Raw genomic sequence first — 19,590 nt, 5'->3', positions numbered from 1 at the left:
GATGGAAATAAGCAAATTTTTGGAGTCACAGTAAATAAAGATAGTCAGTATTATCTTTTCAAAACACATATTGATTGTATATATTATAATGAATTTTAAAAATAATGATTTTTGATACGATAAACGTTGATACGTTTGATACGGAATAAACATTTCAACAAAGTTAGGCTCGTTTTTATGCTACTCTAAGTTCACTAAACAGGTTTGAATTTCCGGTTATAGAATGATATAAGTGACGTTAATGTTAAAACTGATAACCGCTCAATTTCTCGGATGTGGATTATCCGATATCAATAATTTTAGGCTCGTTAGGTGAGTTCTTTTCGTCGGTCGCATCGAAATACTTCGTGATGTAATTGAAATTTATTCAGCAATACCGTCGTGGTGAAGTAATATCATCAATAAAAACCGCTAATAATATTAACATACTTGCTGTGATGAATAATAATTATAATGATAAGAAAAACATGCCCAATCACAAAGCGTGATATGCAGCTGATTAATATTACCCTGTTTAGCTTAAATATCATACACAGAAGTAAAACAAAGTCTTTTGTCGCTATAATCACTATTTGGTGTGATATATTTTTTACTAATTATGCATTGCGTATTGCTATTGCGCGGTAAAAAATTGAAATTAACATTATCAATGTGATTACGATCCAAAGTTATTATTTTCATAAAACCTTCACCTAGCATTCATTTCCTCTGTAACTAATTCATAGAAAAAGATAATAAAACATTTCCAAATAATAATTTCAAAAGAAAGTGTTATAGCTGAATCTGCGATTATACGAATTCCGCAAACAATTTTCTGGTATTTGTGCGAAACAAACTTTGCTTTGTTTACAGTAGTATATTTTCTCTACCAAAGAGAATATTTCTCGGTTGATTTTCCAGAAGGCCGTAACAGCAAGTGACAGTTTCTCTTTGTTCACTCTTTCTTTCGATTATTGTGATGTGATCTAAAAAGATTTTCTTGGATTTCACAGTTCTGTTTGGAAGTCGATCGTTTCGAGCATCATTCTATGCAAAGAGTTAAGTGATAAACGTGTAAACTGCTTGGTAATTAATAGAAGAGAAAGTAAACAAAGAGAAACTGTCACTTGCTGTTACGGCCTTCTGGAAAATCAACCGAGATTTGTACTCTTTGTCACGGGAGTGCATGATAGGGAAACTTATGCAAATGGCTACCATTGCCAGTGGAATAAATATTCATTATATTGCAAAAAATGGTTTCATTTATGACACTTGGTCAACTGTTTTAACATAGATATTGAATATTAATTGTTTGTCGATGTGTTAAAACCCAAAATATTGATGACGCGCACGTTTCCAATAAGTACAATGATGAACTCCACCATAAATATCGAGTAGCACACAAGTTTTTGAGTATATATATAGTAGGTTCAAACAAACTTGAATTCTATATTTCAGTTTAGATCACTGAATACAAATCTTTGGCTAAAACTGTTGGAGAGAAAAACTTCAACAAATTGTAGCCAGACACAAACGTAATTTTTCTGTTTCATTGTGACTGATGTGCGGGCTGGATCAAATAAAATATCCGTTTCTGAGAACTTATTTGGCAATTCTCAGTAAGTCACATAAGCTCCGTCTCTTACGCTTTTCAGTTTACATAGCAGTTATAATGCACGTTACTATGTCCCCAACTTGTTCCATGAATTTGTTTCATATAAGTTACTGTCATTGAAGTGTAATAACGTGTGCTGCCTGTGTTACTCATGTGTGATTTTCTTCCTCAATGCTCAAAGCTGATCGAATCGTCCAGTGATTTGATCTTACAGGAATCAGTGATAATAGTAGCTCAAAGTCACTACCGATTTTGTGATGGAAGATCAGTATTGATTTTGATCGATGTGATTCAAAGATCACTAATCAACTGATCTTAAAAAGATTAGATCAGTAGTGATCTTTATTGGGAAAGATCACAAGCAATCATCTCCGCTAGTGATTACGATTTGAAGATTTTTTTATCTTGATTTTTCCAGCCCTGATTCAAGAGTATCTACGAAGATAACAGTTTCACTGCCTGTAAAGAAACATTTCTGAAATTTACAAATGGACAATTTTCCCCAATTTGAGCACCCTCATGCATTTAAATTGCCAAAAATCATTGATGTACATGGTCCTTTTAATATTCCCATCACTAAACTTTCCAAAGATAAAAAAATTTCCACTTTCCACGATTTTAAAAGTCTCATTGACACGCGTCATCATTAGTTAAAAATTCGTGTAGGATTACTGTTGGCACTAATTTTCACACACCTCATCGGGATCAACGATTTTAGACGTAAATCAATCGGTACTAATGCCTGATCTTGCTCATATGTGATTTTCTTTCACAATGCTCAAAGCTGATCGAATAGTCCAGTGATTTGATTCGAAAGATCAGTATTGATTTTGATCGATGTGATTCAAAAATCAACTGATCTTGAAAATATAAGATCAGTAGTGATCTTTATTGGTCAAGATCACAAGCAAGATCATCGTCGCTAGTGACTACGATTTAATGATTTATTTTTATCTTGATATTTCCAGCCTTAATTCAAGAGTATCTTCGAAGTTAACAATTTTACTGCCTGTAAAGTTCAAGAATTCTGCAGGATCTTTTACATATGGGTATCGTTTTAAATTAGATGCAAAAACTTGAAAAACTGATGCCTAAACTATTCGTTGAATCAAACTCATCATATTTTTTGAATATATTCCTATGGTTTTATATTTGACGTAGAAGATAATTTGAAATGTTGAGTTATATAAAGCAAAGTCTGGGCATTACATTCCTTTTGTGGAATTTGGCCTTTCTGTTTCAACAGACTTCGCAGCCGATTCTCAGTGTACAGAGTCATTGCATGGCTAGTACTATGGATCCTACTGACACTAAGAATTCCTTCCAGGTCGGGGCTCGAACATACGACAACTGGCTTGTAAGACCAGCGTCCCATGCATTGAACCGCCAACCCGGGACCGTTCATTTATTTGCCAGTTTCATGTTTTCAATTGGCACCGAAGTGCCATGTCTTTTCTGACGTGCCGAACGAAAACGTTTAATTTGAACTGCTCTGCACTGACGAGTCTAATGTTGTTTTTCATTGAAACCACTCGTGGAGTGTTTTACCCTATTCGTGCACTTTTCGTGCAGTCGAGGAATCAAAACAGGTGCACTGTGTTTCATTGATTTTTACCGCACGAAAAAAATGCACTTCCGTGGCAATTCGCGGGCAACTATTTTGCATCCGTTTTCTTTTCCAAACAGCAAGCGTGCAAACCAAACTTTACAAAACCGTTTCATCGACCGAGTGTCAGGGCAAAATACTGGTACCGAGCGAGTGGAATCCATGAAAAACGACATAAGACGAAACGTAAAGAAAAGTAAAAACGGTTATGTGCCCTAAGCACAAACTTAGGATAACCCCTAAATGACAAATAAAACTATTTTTGAATTAAAATTTGAATCAAATAGAACTCTCTTTGAATTAAATTTAGTGTGGTAATGCATACAGGATTTAAATACATTGAGATATAGATTCCAATTAGAAAATTTTATCCAATTGAATCAAAAAATTATTTGATTGCAATGCTTGTTATAGTACGTTAAATGTATTTGAATCAAATACACGAAAACGAAGCCGGCTCACTATTATATGTAATTCCTGCACTGGAACCCGAGAACCGGTATAATCTTAGTCGGTTCGTACGGCCACCAACTAACATGACGTACAAACTCTACTAGTTTTTATTCAAATTTGGAAGTTTTTAACGATTTTGTCATCGTACTCCAAACGACGGTTTAAATTTTTGTTGTATCCAAAAATATGCAGTAATTTTTGGTAGGACCATTAGACCTAACCTTTCATTTTATCCTAAGATTGGGAATATCGGTTTTGCAAACTCTGAGAAAAGTGAGTGAGATCCACATTTGAGCATATGACTATTTTCTCCCGTCGGTAATCGAGAACCAGGAACCAGGATAGCCATAATAGGTTTGTTAAGCTGCCTACTGATAATGGCTATCGATTTGTGTAGTTTTAAGACCAGTTTAGATTTTTTGAGTATTTTGCTACACCGGTTTAAGTGACGGTGTAGAATATTTAACATATTTAACCTTATAACTCCGGAACCGGAAGTCGGATCCGGATTAAATTCAGGAATTCCGTACCTTTCATTTGAATCTAATGTCGTTTTCGTTTTTAAATTGCACTACACCGGTGTAGCGAAAGCTGCATTGAAACCGTTCGTTTTTGCCAATTGCACTACACCAGTGCTACACTTTTTCTGCCCCGATACCACTGGTGTAGCACTCATTAAAAGTTTGGTGTAGCTCTGTGCAATGGAATCGTTTATTGTAGTCAATGGTTACTGTTTATGTTTTCGTCATTTTTGTTCGTTTATTCATGCCTCAGTGTAGCACTGCACCGGTGTATTGCAAATCAAAAACGAAAACGCCATAAGTTTGTGGAAATCGGTCAAACCATCGCTGAGAAAAGTGAGTGAGATCCACTTTGGAATATATGACCACCGCCAGCTATCTCTGTTAAAATTGAGCGCGTAAAAATACAACACGTTTTGTCGGTTACGTCACTTATATAATCATATCTCCGGAGCCAAAAGTCACAGTCATTTGATCTTTAAACTTGATCAATGGCCTAACAGTAGCTTTCAAACGAGTATAAGTTTGTTAAAATCTCCAAGAAAATTGAGTGCGTAAAAATATAACGCGTTTTGTCGGTTACGTCACTTATACAATCATATCTCCGGAACCAAAAGTCACAGCCATTTCATATTTGAACTTGATCAATGGCCCGACAGTAGCTGGAGTGGGGGGAGAGTGTGTAAAAAAAATTAGTAAATTATTTTTTATTTTTCTTGTCGAGATCAGAAATTCATTGCACAGGTGACCAAAAGAGTGGAGTTAGAATACGGGAGGGGAGAATACGTATTCTTAACAAAGTGAGGTAACATCTGAAGTGACGAAAAAATCATACAAACAATGTGCATTTTTTATGTCGAACCAAGATGATGGAAATAAGTTTGCGACAACATTTGTATTGACTGAATCGTCATAGTACGAATGTAGTTATGATGATAAACAGCCTTTCGTTATAAAATAATCACTATCACAATCTTCAGCGAATATGTGGAAATAATGATGTCATAAGAATTTTTATAGCGGGGAAAGAGTAGCAATTGCTTATAACCATGGGAGCCTAAGGTATTGTAGATCGGATGTGACGAGAAACGGTTATTCAAATACGTTACAAGCACACGCAGAGAATTATATATAAGACTTAAATATTTTACGATATGGATTTAAATTAAAAAATTTAATTGAATCCAATCAAAAATTTATTCGATCCGAATGCTTGTAACAATACATTAAATGTATGTGAATCAATTATGTCCTGGTATAGATCCAAATTTAAAATTATGTTCAAGCAAATTTGCAAGCAATTTGACTTGAATCCAACTGAATAAATATACTGAGTTTTAGCTTCAAATTCTGGAATATTGTCATTAAATCAAACATAGCTACTAGTAGATTTTAAGATAATAACACTGCAAAGAATAATAAAACTGAACGTGTTCGAGGAAGTAATAAGTTTCGAAACAGTTGATGAATCTGTACTGTCTGCACTATTGAAATCATACTATAGTAGGTAAGGTATATTATGAATTAGTCATGTAAAGAGAACTTATATTTGAAATCATTTAGGAAAATGGTTTCACTGTAAATTTATTGAATATTATTGAACGAAAGGATGTAGAGGAGTTAATACCACATGCTATGTCAATTCCGCATCCATACTTGGCTGAGCGTGAAAAATGCATTGATTACATTGAGAATTGGAGGAACACCTAAGTAAGCTAATTAAAGTCGTCAAATGGTGAGATAACTAAGTCCTCACAAGTTCCTATCTCATGCCTCCCCGAGCGTCTATGATGACATTTGGTCAATAGAACGGCGTCGACTGGGTGCTATCGCCTTCTACGTTAGTAGCAGAATGAGAGGGTGCGAAATGGATTGTAGTTTGAAGCCCATCCTAAAGTGCTATATCATAGTATATTGCAACATGTTGTTTGTTGCATTATTTGTTATATATTGAATTGAATTATATTACATTGTATTATATATTGTTGTCGTTGTTATTATTATTATTATTATTATTATTATTATTAAAAAAGAAATATTATATTTCCTGCAAAACTGCGACGAAAGCAGAGCATAACTTACACTGCGAAAGCAACTGTTATAGATTGTATCATAGCATATTATTTCATATATTATCTTATTATATTATATTATATTATGCTCTGTTATATTGCATTTTGAGTGAAGCTACTTTTGTTATTGTGAAAAAAATGGAAAAAAAGGAATTTCGTGTGTTAATGAAACACTACTTTTTGATGAAAAAAAGTGCCGCCGATACCAAAAAATGGCTTGATGAGTGTTATCCAGACTCTGCACCGGGCGAAGCAACAATTCGTAAGTGGTTTGCAAAATTTCGTACTGGTCATATGAGCACCGAAGACGATGAACGCAGTGGACGTCCAAAAGAGGCTGTTACCGATGAAAACGTGAAAAAAATCCACAAAATGATTTTCAATGACCGTAAAGTGAAGTTGATCGAGATAGCTGACACCCTAAAGATATCAAAGGAACGTGTTGGACATATTATTCACGAATATTTGGATATGAGAAAGCTTTGTGCAAAATGGGTGCCGCGTGAGCTCACAATCGATCAAAAACAGCAACGAATTGATGATTCTGAGCAGTGTTTGGAGCTGTTATATCGAAATAAAACCGATTTTTTTCGTCAGCTAAGTGGACTGCACGCGATGAACCGAACCCAAAACATGGAAAGACTCAACAATCGGCCGGTAAGGTTATGGCGTCTGTATTTTGGGATTCGCAAGGTATAATTTTCATCGACTACCTTAAAAAGGGAAAAACCATCAACAGTGACTATTATATAGCGTTATTAGAGCGTTTGAAGGACGAAATTTCTAAAAAACGGCCTCATTTGAAGAAGAAAAAAGTTTTGTTTCATCAAGACAATGCACCGTGTCACAAATCGATGAAAACCATGCCGAAATCGAACGAATTGAGCTTCGAATTGCTCCCTCATCCACCGTATTCTCCAGATTTGGCCCCCAGTGACTTTTTCCTGTTCTCAGACCTCAAGAGAATGCTCGCTGTTAAAAAATTTAGAAGCAATGAAGAGGTAATCGCTGAAACTGAGGCCTATTTTGAGGCAAATGACAAATCGTACTACAAAAATGGTATCGAAAAGTTGGAAGATCGCTATAATCGCTGTATCGCCTCTGATGGCAATTATGTTGAATAATAAAAACGAATTTTAGCAAAAAAATGTGTGTTTCTATTAAACGATACGAACTTTTCAGCCGAACTGTTATATTGTATTTTATTATATTATAATTTTTAAATTATTTTATATTATATTAAATTATATTATATTATATAATATTATATTATATTATATTATATTATATTATATTATATTGTATTATGCTCAAGTATATCGAAAACGGGGAGGGGCAGGGAGTGCATCAGGGTATCTTACAAGTGAATGACTGGATTATGGAGTGGATTGCAAACCTGAGTCACGCGGGGGAAGCTTTGTGTTTCTCCCTGAAGGTCTGAAATGAGTAAGACGCACCCTTCTAACCAAGGATGGCTTTTATCGTATCAAATAACGTTCACTGGCAACTCTTCAACGATTGAATCACTGCCATCAAAGAGAAACGGAAATCATCGCAACAACAAAAACCTGGGGTGGAATCATGTAAGGTGATAAGTGACTATCACCTAGTGATGATTAAGTGGTGATCACCAAAGGTTTAGGAATCATGTAAGGTGATCACCTTCCTATCACCAGTCTGGTGATTGGGCTAACTTCACTACTTCTGTTTAAATGTCAACACCCCGGCAGTGTTGTCCTCACCGACATCGACGCTGGTACATATCTCTTCAGGAGTATCCGATACATGTTCAACTTACGTGGCAGCTGGAGCCTTTCTGCTTTCCTACGAGGGTCTCTTCGATATGTACTACGTGAGCATTTCAGGTGAGTGGCTTTTTTTCTTTCGTGTTGTACTTTTTTGTGTATAATTCTTTCATAAATCATTCAAGATTCGACATTTATTTGGGAATTGATATTTGAAGACTAGAAACGAGCCACTACGTTCGGAGGAATTCTATTTTTACAAAGCTCGCTTTTTGGGACATATCCGTACTTGCATTGCACTGTTATGATGATCCAGAGGAACTTGCAAAAATCTGGAACGAAGTTCGAGCAGTTGGCTATGCTTAGAGCTTAATCGTAAACTGTTGTATAACGTTGTCAACCGTAGCATATTACATAGTCAATCAACGAATCGAAATCTATTGCATGAATCCCTAATATGACGAAACTTAATCTATTGCATGAATCCCTAATATGACGAGTGCAATCAAGCTACTGGTTCAGATGTGTGATTTACAAGTTAAGTAACGAATACATTCACTAAATTGTCATTAAATTATTAAATTAGATTTTTCATACGATACCGGATCTAAAATTATCCTCGTTGATCTACGGCTTTCATGTAAATTAAAATATACTTTTTAGGGGTAATCTACTGGAACTGAAGTCGAGCAGAGATATATCGAATGCGCTTGGTGGTGTAAGAGGATTCGCGTTATGCTATTCACATTTAAATACGTCATGTTGCAATTGGCATAGATATCGTTATTATATGTGATTACGTTAAAATAAAATATCCCTGAATCTACAGTCGAGCTGATGGACAAAGTTTTTAACGTTTACTGCTATATGAAATAAATTAAAATTTAAGTCTGGTGCTATTTTATACTTAGTTTAGTTATTACCGTAAGGGCATAGTAATGGTTCTATACTTGTGAGTCAATTCATCTACTATTAACTGCTTCCAAACATGTTATGGTCTTACTACCCATACTTGCATATCAGTCCCTATTAATGAATTTTGCGCTTAATGGAACTGTTGTGCAAGTACTTTGCATATGGGCAGGGCCGCCGAGAGAAAATTTGGGAAAAGTCCGTGCCCGGGGGTATTCCTCCCTTGTATGTCTCTATGACACAATAAATTTTAGTTGGTTTATCTTTTCTGAAACAGTTGAAGGAAGTAGCAATCTTTTCAACAGAATATGATAAAAATAGAATCATTAAAATTTAAACAGACATGTTTAAGATATTCAAATTTTTGAGAAAGTCGCATGATTTACTTTTTTCGTATTGCTGGGCTTAGTGACATGTATAACTAAACTTTACATAAATAGTCAAATTTATTCACTATTTCTTAAAACTCATTACCTATTTGCACCTCTTCTACTTGAACGTAATAAAGTACACTTAGGCAGAAAATATAGGAATTTTCATTACGATATCGCATGGTTTTTCGCCACAAGAATATCGCATGCAAATCATAAGACCGCCTTATGTAGTCAAGAAAATTGAAATAATCAGGCAAAATGAGTATTGAAAATCATGAGGCAAATCTTATGATTTTCAATACTATCAAATATCACACAATGTTCCTAAAAACTTCGTTTCAATTTTATAAGGCTTTTTAATAAAATTTTACATTTTCGTCACTTCAAAAGGTTTATGATTTGCATACGATATTCTTGTGACTAAATACAATACGATATCATTATGAAAATCATCATATTTTATTTACTGATGGTGGTACAAATATATAGGATATAGGATTTCAAAGAACACATTGTGCATTTTAAAAACAAATCGAAATCGGAAGCATGTGTGTAAGCTTATTCCGATGAATATAACAAAAAAAAATCAATTTGATTTTATAGACAAATATTACGAATGCACCATTATCAAATCAACAAACCGCATTAGATTGGTTTTCAATTTGTTGAAGATCGAGTATAATGTTATTTATCCTATTTTAAACCACTGTTATATCCCAACCAATTCAGAAATAACTCTCCTCTTCGCAATACGAATTTGTCACAACAGAAATCAAATAACAACTTTGAGTATTCTTAACGAATACTATCAAACGAATTTCTAAAGGTCTTGTTTTTAATCATTAACGTCAATATCCTCGATCAGATAATCATTCCTCAAGTTTCACTTCTCTTTAAAAACAAGTTGCTATTAAAAGTGATAACTTGGTAGCTATCACCTTCATCTTGACAGGAAGGTGATCAATTCGTGGTGACAATCACCTTACGTGATTCCAATATTTGAACGTGATGTTAGCCCCCTTTGCAGTGGTGACAAAACTGGGTGATTATCACCTTACATGATACTAAATTTTTAAAAATGATAGTCACCTGGTGATAATCACCTTACGTGATTCCACCCCTGGCATGGCTCATTTAACACGTTGACTGCCAACCTACGAGATAACTCGTATATTCTGGTCGTATGAGAATGGTCGTGGCAGTCAACGTGTTAACATAGAATCTACACCAGTGCGAGAGCGAATTTCTCTCGATGACATTTCTGAGAATCAAAGGTTAGCACGCTGCTCTGGGGATCCTCTCTAAAGCAACAAACGGTCGCTTATTCTCGTTTCGCGATCCGATTCTATACTGGCAGTTGATAATTGCGATAGAATCATTTTACTATTGCCGCTTATTCTAACTATGTGCATATAACCTTTATATAAGTTGTGTCTATGAAATGGCGAAATTCTTTATTATATGGCCGAATGTTCTTGCTGGAAGGCGCCGGGTCCTCAAAACCCATTTTGGCCTTTTTAACAGCAATTATATGAAAGCTATCTGATAATCAAATTCGGATCTACTGTAAGTCTACCAGCATACATTGGCAATGCCTTGAACTGATGGTGGCTCCACACATACATACATACATACATACAACACCTAAGTAAGCTAATCAAAGTTCAAATAAACAAAATTTTATTTTATCCAGAATCTACCACTTTTGAATGAATCCATATCATCTCGTATTTCCAATTTATCAAGAGTAGTAAAAATAGACAAAAAATGATGCAAACAAATTTCAAGAAAGTGTAATTTTATTGCATATAAATTTAATTTATGTTTTTTTAAATGAATTAATATATATTTATATATATATATATATATATATATATATATATATATATATATATATATATATATATATATATATATATATATATATATATATATATATATATATATATATATATATATATATATATATTATATCTAGCTATCATTGAATCTACACACAATCGCACGGAAGCCTGATTGTTGAAACAAAACTTATTTGCTTTGGATCAAATAACAATTGTATTTTATTCCAAGTGAATTCGTGATTTCGAATTAGAAACACAATATATTTGAATTTAAAATAAATTGTATTTGTTTTAATGCGCTAAGAAACGAAAATTATTTGCTTTATTTGAAGTAATATGAAATTTATTTGAATCAAAGGAAAATGAAAATAGGCGCTGATTCATAATAAAATATCTTTGAATTCAAAGCGCGGTTTAAATTTAAATTTATTTTTTCTGAGTGCACTTTAAATTTGATAAGTATCTGACGAGGAAAACAGATTGGAAAAATTACTTGCGAATGCAGCTATGTAATGAAAGTCGTGAAAATGTTACCGCAGAGACTGGTCTCGAATTGATAGATAGCTCTCACTTCCGGTTTAACTCTCAACAAACGGTTTTGCTGATCTCGGTATATTTGTTGTTTACTGACAAGTTCAGTATAATATACCAAATTTCGGCAAAAGAACGCTCTTTACCGAGATATCAGCATATTACTTCAACGATTTTCGGAAAAGAGCATGTGAATTACTGAATGATCAGTAAAATGTTGTGTTGCCCCGTCTAATTCGGCATTTCATTTTGCCGAGCTCGAGAAACAGTTTTAAGTATGCAGATGATAGAAGAAGAAGAAGATAGCTCCTATCCGGCTAAATTGTTTTGTCAATCAAACTACTCTGGATGTGCATTTGCCGAATGAATTTCAAATGCAGTAATCTTGGAATAGCGTTTTTCGAAAAATACCGTTACCACTCGCAGTTAAATAATTAGTAATATATAATAATATATGTATTTCGTTCGAAACCGATTGTTTCGATTGAATCCGAAATTTTGCATTCTGTATCTCGATCGAGCTATCTATAAAAATCCATCACACGATCGAATTACAGAATGCAAAGTTTTACATTCAGTTGAAGTACATAATAGAGGTGAAAGTATCACTCAATCGAATTACAGAATGCAAATTTTCACACTCGATCGAAATACAGAACAGTGGTGACAGAATGGAACTACAACAGTTCAACAAATTTAAAAACCGACGTAACAACTACTCGTTGTTATATCAACTATGAAATGTAGTCCAATGAGAGTGAGAGTGAATCATTATCAATGATTGGTTAGGAATGCTTAGAAATAAGAAAGAAAAACACACCTATGTTGTTCCACTTACGGTTTTATCAATGGCATGCAATATATTATATTTGTTTTAGTACTCGCTTGCTTCAATTTCATTGAAATCGAATGTTTATACTATTATTTTTGCATAAAATTTTTGCTTAAATCATTGTCGGACTTAAGTGTGGACTAGGTTTATTTTTTATAAGTCTGTTGAGATACGCCGTAGATGTCTCTCAAACTGATAAAAAGTTACTATGTAATTGCTCATACGATGTAAGTCTTAATTCTATTTCTATAACCATAGGGTCGTGCTTCACCATGACACTCAAATGATTTATTTTTGGCACGCTCAACAAGCGTAATGCTATTTAGTATTTTTTTCATTCATTTAACATTTAAACTGAAACACCGACCACATATCTGAAAAGGTGTGCTTATTTTATTAGGGCCATCGTCCAAGTACTATACGCGCGGGTGGTTTAAGGAAATTTTGAAAAATTTGCCAAAATAAAAAACATACAGACCTTTGAAAATCTTTGATCTATCTGCAGGGCAAAAATGGCTGGAAAATTTGAAGGATTTTCCGAGTTTTATCAAAAATAGCTTTGGAAAATGAGTGTTTTTGTGATCTTTCACAATTATTACATACATTCAAATCTCCAAATTTTTCAGTTATTTTTGCCATGCAGATAGTTTTTCAAAGGACTGTATGTTTTTGGTTTTGGTAAATTCTTCAAAATTTCCATCGAAAATTTCCTAAAACCACCCGCGCGCATGGTGCTTGGACAATGGCCTTAATATCGTACTTTGTGCCTCAGTGGTAGAGTATTTAAAATACAATCACACGTTCACGTGCAGCATACGAAACATATAGCCAGGAATGTAATTGATCTATGTTTGTATTGTACCAAAGTCCTTTTTGCAACATCATTTTTTTTCGATTCAAATCATAGGTAAACATTTGATTTAATTTACTGATGACTGCTCAACTAATATGAATTTTAAATTGTTCGACAGCTTACCTCGTAAGGTTAATTTAAAACGTACACGCAAAGAAATGAAATTAAACATTCTTAACAAAAGTTGAATTGATGTTATTGGCTACATTTGTTATAATTTGATTTTCCTGAAATCTATGTATTTGTTTAAATTTGATTTTAGTGAAAAATAAAAGCAATGTATTTGTTGGCTCAATCATGTTTTACAGTTATATCAAGAAAAAAATTGGATCATTTCATCTATGATGTTATTTGTGTGGAGATACAATCAAGTTTATTGTTTGAATAAACCGTATCAGTTTTATTCCTTATAAACCAGAGATTTTTTTCTCTCCCGCTGATAATCAAAACAGTTTGCACGTGTTTTAGAAGAAAAATTTATGTGTTTCTTTCGTTTCCTTGGGGCTTTTCAATAACTCAAGTGTATTAAATAACGTCTTTTACAGAAATTAATTGCTGCAGGATCTCTATCATGACCAGACTGATGAAGCACTGATTCATTGTATACAATAAAAAAATAATATACCAGGAGCTTGATTGTGGCCTTTGAAAAATTCTATCGTCCCATGACAAAAGATTTTAATTTATCATTTATTTCAACTGCCAAGTGTAATACTTCATTTATATAAGTTTCATTTCATTTTAAACTGATTTTGCAAGTTTCATTTACTAAGAAATTGTTTGCCAAGAAATTGACAGGAACGCTCACGTAAAATATTTATTTTTATCAAAAAATTTATTGAAACAAACTAATCCACTGAGAAAAACCAAATATCTAGTTATGTAGTTTCAAGTAACAATAATTGATATATAAAATCAATTTTTTTATCGCTATTTCAATAAAAAAAATCGTAGCGTGAAACGAAAATCTAGTTACTTTTGCAATATTTTTCTCTGCGTGTACAAGCCGGCACATATAAACCATCCTGGATAGCATACAACAAGACTACTTTTAAACAAATAATTGTTTGACTTAATTTAACATCACATTTCTGTAGTCAGTCTGTTTGGAAACGGGACATGATTACATCATTCGAATGTTCAAATAACTTTATATGTTTTGATCATTTGAAGCGCATTTCGATAGTAAAACAACTGTTTTACAAACTAACTTATTCTGATAGTGAATCAAAAATTTTAAGCTAATTTATGGACTACGGACTGAGTGTGGAATAGAGAAACGCTTATAAAAAGGTGTATGAAAAACAATCACCACAGTATGTAAACTTAGAGATAATTAGAAATGACAATTTGTTGCAACATTATAAAGAATAAATAACTCACGAATTACATTTAAATACCAAGACTTTGCAGCAAAATATATTGGAACAACGTAAACATCAAAATCGGTTATGTGCCCTAGCCCAAAATTTGGCTAATCCCTAAATGAATATATTGGAACAATTTAGAAGATTAATAAAAAGTGACAATAATTCAAGTTCAATCAGTATAATAGTGGTTTAATCGATGGAAAACAGATACTTTGGCTATTTAAAAAATCATAGTTGTTTATAAAAATATTTAAATTATAAAATTATGGCTCTGTTATTCCAAGGCGCTGCTGAATGATCATATACTAATATTTCGAACACCAAAAGATGCGATGTATCCCTCACACAAACAAACAAATTATTACAGTATTACAATCTTATCGAGAATATAATGCGTTAAATTATCAAAGACTACACTCGCAATGTCCTGAACGTTATAACTGATTACAACGTAATCCACTCATTCTAGTATTTTTATGAAAACTTGTATTTCTACAAAACGCAGTCAGCGGCAAACAGAACACTTTATGCTTAACCAAACTCGCTAAGCTCCCAAGTAGTGCCAATCGATGCTGCATTTCCGCTTTGATCAACACTGCAATGATTGACACGCTCTGACGTATGGCGGCAGCTGAAGTTGATGAAAATGATATACTAGTCAGTCGGGAAATTTTAAGTCGAGTAACGTTGCCAAAATCGATAGTAGTGGTTACTTTACAGCAATCTACGTGGGTAACTGCCGTCGTATTATGAGACGTATTTAGACAACTATTACAGCTACTATGGATATCATCTTTGCTATGGATTATAGTAGTACTAATAGTATCAGTAGATAATGATGAAGGAGTGGTAAAATCGTTGTGACAATTATTCATGGACCTAACCAGAGGGCCCCACGGTACAAGTGAAAGTTTAACTTGAGCCGAATGTTATATCAGCAGCAGTTGTCTCCGGGTTGAAGTTTCACCAAGCAGCTGCTGGGAATGTTGATTTCTATGGTGATAATCATAACCATTTTTCAAAATGTTCTCATGGCATATGAGCTCTTGATGTTGCTCAGTGATATGTAGATTGAGCTGCATCTTGGCCCTGCATTCTAATTCCGGGGGCAACCTTTGTCATCTAGCACTGGATCCACAAGGACTGTTTAAGTTATTTTGAGCAGCAGCCGTGCTTGCGCCTGCAGTTGTAGCCGCATTTCTGTGATGGTGATGATGGTGGTGGTTATGGTTATTACGACGATGACGATGTCCGCCCCTGTGGTGGTGATATGAATGGGCAGGCTGCGGTGACTCGGCCACATCGGCTTCACCAGTATTGACCGTACCTGCTGCAAGATGGTTCCGAGCTCGAACAGCTCGATTATTGTGATTGTGAGAATGTCGACTACCGCCGGATCCGGCTCCAGAGTGCCGAGAGCTGTTTCCCCGATCATGATGCTGGGAGACTGTCGTTGATCCGCTGTGGTGCTTGAATATCTGGGGCACTGATAGCACAGTTGTACCGTCCAATGTGTTGCCATCGTTTACAACGTTGTGCGAGATTTTGGAGGACTGAAAATAGAGTAAATTATGTACAAAACTGATTAAAAGTTATTCGTTTCCATTTACTTTATACAATCTTTTATGACATGATGTCCATTAACTAGTACTAGTTGGTTTACTCTAAAACAGTTCAAAACGCACTAACCTCGTTGGCATTTTCCGTTTCGATTGCAATAACATTTCCTTCTTTGGCATCTAAATCTATTATTCCTCCTCGACTTTTCTGGTGCAAATATAATCGCGTCATCTGAGCTTGCAGTGACTTAAGCTCGTCTGTTAATTCGAATCGGGGCGCATTAACTAACTCGACGGGAGGCTGACATTTTGTTAGAGGTTCTACCTCCAAATCGATCGGCTCCCTGCAAACTGGACAAAGTGCCTGGTATGGTTTGGCCTCCTTCTGCTTCCATACCGGCATTTTGGCCAGCTCTTCGTCATAGTTTCGCTTTGAAGCATTTAAATGACACGCCAAGCAGTGACTGTGCAAATAATGATAGCAGGAGGTTTTGGTAAACTCGTCTCCTTCCTGGAAGCCGTACAAGCAAATAACGCACTGCCCAGATGGTACGTTACTTTCGGTTAAATGTTCTCTGATAATATCAATGAGATCAAATACAACCGGTTGACCTAAGCATTCGTCGAGTTTCTGTCTCACGGCTGTTTCGATACTGTTGATTATCTGGTCATCTAAACCACGTGGATTCTTCAATTTTATATTCGGTTTTACTGCCGGATAACCAGAAACCGGCAGTACTTGCAATGTGATACACACGTATTGGCTGTCCAATTCATCGCCTACCGTGGGAAACACGGTGGTCTCGATCAGCTCCGGAAAACCACTGAAAAATAGGGAAACGTTATCTAATTTTTAAAATATACCATAAGTTACCACTCCAGCTTACATTCAAAGGCCCGACTCAAAAAAATAATAAGAGGAAGTTTTCAGACATATTCTAACTATTAGTATGTAAAACTCAATTAAATGCAATATTTAGCCAAGAAAGACATCTGACAATTCTTTTTCATCAACGATTTGGCATAGCATTACCCCATGTACATGAACATATCGGATACCACATTGCAAAGTAACTGGAAAGTCTGGTATTCACAATTGAATGAATGTTCATTAACTCGATTAAAAGTGTACCCTATGAAACTACCAAAATCTATAACCTGCGATAATATATTTAGATTATTTCTCCCATAACAGAATATTTTCCAGCAACTACCAAATTAAACAAAAAAATCCTTATTGTTCTACGTTTCTATTCTACCTATACGTTGAACTTGAGCAATTTTTTTTTCAGATAAACTTGAGGTTCGCTTGAAAGCAGAAAGACATGGAGGTAGTATTTGTAGTATTTAGGTTTATTCGTTTCATGATTGTAATAAGAAGACAATCTGAAAAGTTTTGAATGAGATAGAAACTGATTTTGTATGGACTAATCCATACTGAAACCTTGAAGTGTATTCTATATTATTAAAGAATTTTATTGATATATTGATCCCTATAAAGTTAAAATATACCACAGCTGTAGGCATTTTATCATTCAGAGATTACGCAAGGAAATTAAATTTTCACCTAAGAAATCACATAGTGATATGTATAAAACATCACATTTCGTGTCTGTTGTTGCAGTTCAGCAATCGATATTTTGCTTGGGGAAATCAGAACAGCCATAACAATATGCTAACAGGACTTACCTGTCATTTCTGGAAATAGCAACGTCTTCCATCAGGATCGCCTCAAGCGACTCCACCTCATCGATTAATCTTTAGGAAAAAAAATCGTAATTAGAATTTATCATTCAGAAATGTTTTTCTTATGGTTACACACACATTCAATAAACGACAGGACATTTTTGGCTTTAATGGAAAATTCAACTACCTTAAAGATAGAAGATACTTACGCGTCCATTTGCTTTCTTCTTTTGGTTGCAAGCTTGAATATGTTATATTTATAATCACTAATGTAAGAACCTTTATTAGAAAAAACTCTTGATTTAGGTCTATAGAAATAGATCGAAAAAAAATCAATTTTCCACACCTATAGTTTTCCGATACACACAGCCTATGACGGCAGTACGAGATGAAAACACGTCTTCCTTTTAATTTTAAATAAGCAGGGATGCTAGGTCATTTTTTAAAAAATCTGCAATCAAGCCAAAAAACCAGACCGCTGTCGGGCCGCTATTTTCTTGTCACCACCACTTTTTACGTAAAGCCGAAAACAACGAAGAAGTGTGTAAACATAAATAAAAGTTTGTTTGACTATAATTGTGATATCGTTATGAAATGTGCGGTGCCAAATTGTAATACTGACTCTCACAATCGATGATGTGTTGTATTTTTCTTCATTTTATTTACTTTGCTCTCACTGACTTGCTACTTTTGAAAGCTCTAAACGTCCGCGATGTTGGCTAATATCAACGTTGCCAGGATACCGATTTCCCTGTATTTATACAGATTTTTGATACCAATTGGCACATTGTCGCAAAGCTGATTTACTGGTAGCGACACCTGCCAATGAAAAATGGAACCAAGAAAAGGAGGATTCTTTCGGAAATTTTCATCAGCGCTGCCAACTATACCGATTTCTCGGTATTTATACCGATTTTTGGACTCGATACCGGAATACAGATATGCTCTCTCAAAATACCGATATTTCAATTTTCATACAGATAAATACCGATTTTCAGTTTTTGTGTTGGAATCCATAGGGGTACACCGGTCGAGCGACCAGTTTCCGCACTAAATCGATGTTTGATTTTTCGAGAAAGTTATTGTACAGATAAATTTTTCCGCCAAATACAGTTTTTTGGAAAAAACAGTTGACAGCACTGATTTTCATATCGGCAGCAGTGATTTGCAACATTTTTATCGTTTACTACTTTTTTTTCGTGTAAACTACTATTAAACAGGCAAAATTTTCAGAAGTGTCTGCAATTGGGTAAGGTTAGGTTTTTTCGGATCAAAATTTTTTTAAACAAAAACCAGTGTAATGTTAATTTCTCGAGTACTAGAATGTATAGCGATCGAGTACTATTTATTTTGGATACTTTATTTGTTATTTCGAGGCATTTGAAAAATGGTATCAAACCAAGTTTAATCACAAACGAATTTCCAGACATGACAGTCACGATCTTTTTTTGGCGCACATCTACGGTCCTCCGTGAAACTAAATTGGTTGCACTGCTGAGTTCCCATCATCACATTCATAATAAAAATGTCAAACCGTGAGAACCCTTTCGATTCGTTAGCTCATTTATATATATATATATATATATATATATATATATATATATATATATATATATATATATATATATATATATATAT

General features: G+C 34.4%; 1 protein-coding gene across 3 annotated transcripts; it reads right to left on the bottom strand.

Moving 5' to 3' along the window:
- Positions 1-12,475: 12,475 nt before the first annotated feature.
- LOC131435736 (E3 ubiquitin-protein ligase RNF25) lies at positions 12,476-18,406 on the bottom strand. Of its 3 annotated transcripts, none has more exons than XM_058603905.1 (5): positions 18,299-18,406; positions 18,162-18,231; positions 17,956-18,024; positions 16,397-17,090; positions 12,476-16,260 (listed from the first exon to the last, which is right to left on the bottom strand). In XM_058603905.1, exons 2-5 carry the CDS (start codon positions 18,167-18,169, stop codon positions 15,826-15,828), a joined length of 1,206 nt encoding a protein of 401 aa, XP_058459888.1. In that variant the 5' UTR covers positions 18,170-18,231; positions 18,299-18,406; the 3' UTR covers positions 12,476-15,825. The 3 variants fall into 3 exon arrangements, with proteins under 3 accessions (XP_058459888.1, XP_058459891.1, XP_058459889.1); XM_058603908.1 differs by having other exon boundaries at positions 18,162-18,218; positions 18,299-18,390; XM_058603906.1 differs by having other exon boundaries at positions 18,162-18,248; positions 18,299-18,351.
- Positions 18,407-19,590: the final 1,184 nt, after the last annotated feature.

This window comes from Malaya genurostris, chromosome 3 (assembly GCF_030247185.1).
Source record: "Malaya genurostris strain Urasoe2022 chromosome 3, Malgen_1.1, whole genome shotgun sequence".
Lineage (NCBI taxonomy): Eukaryota > Metazoa > Arthropoda > Insecta > Diptera > Culicidae > Malaya > Malaya genurostris.
The sequence above is the reverse complement of the archived record's forward strand: the minus strand, read 5'-3'. Positions and strand labels throughout refer to the sequence as shown.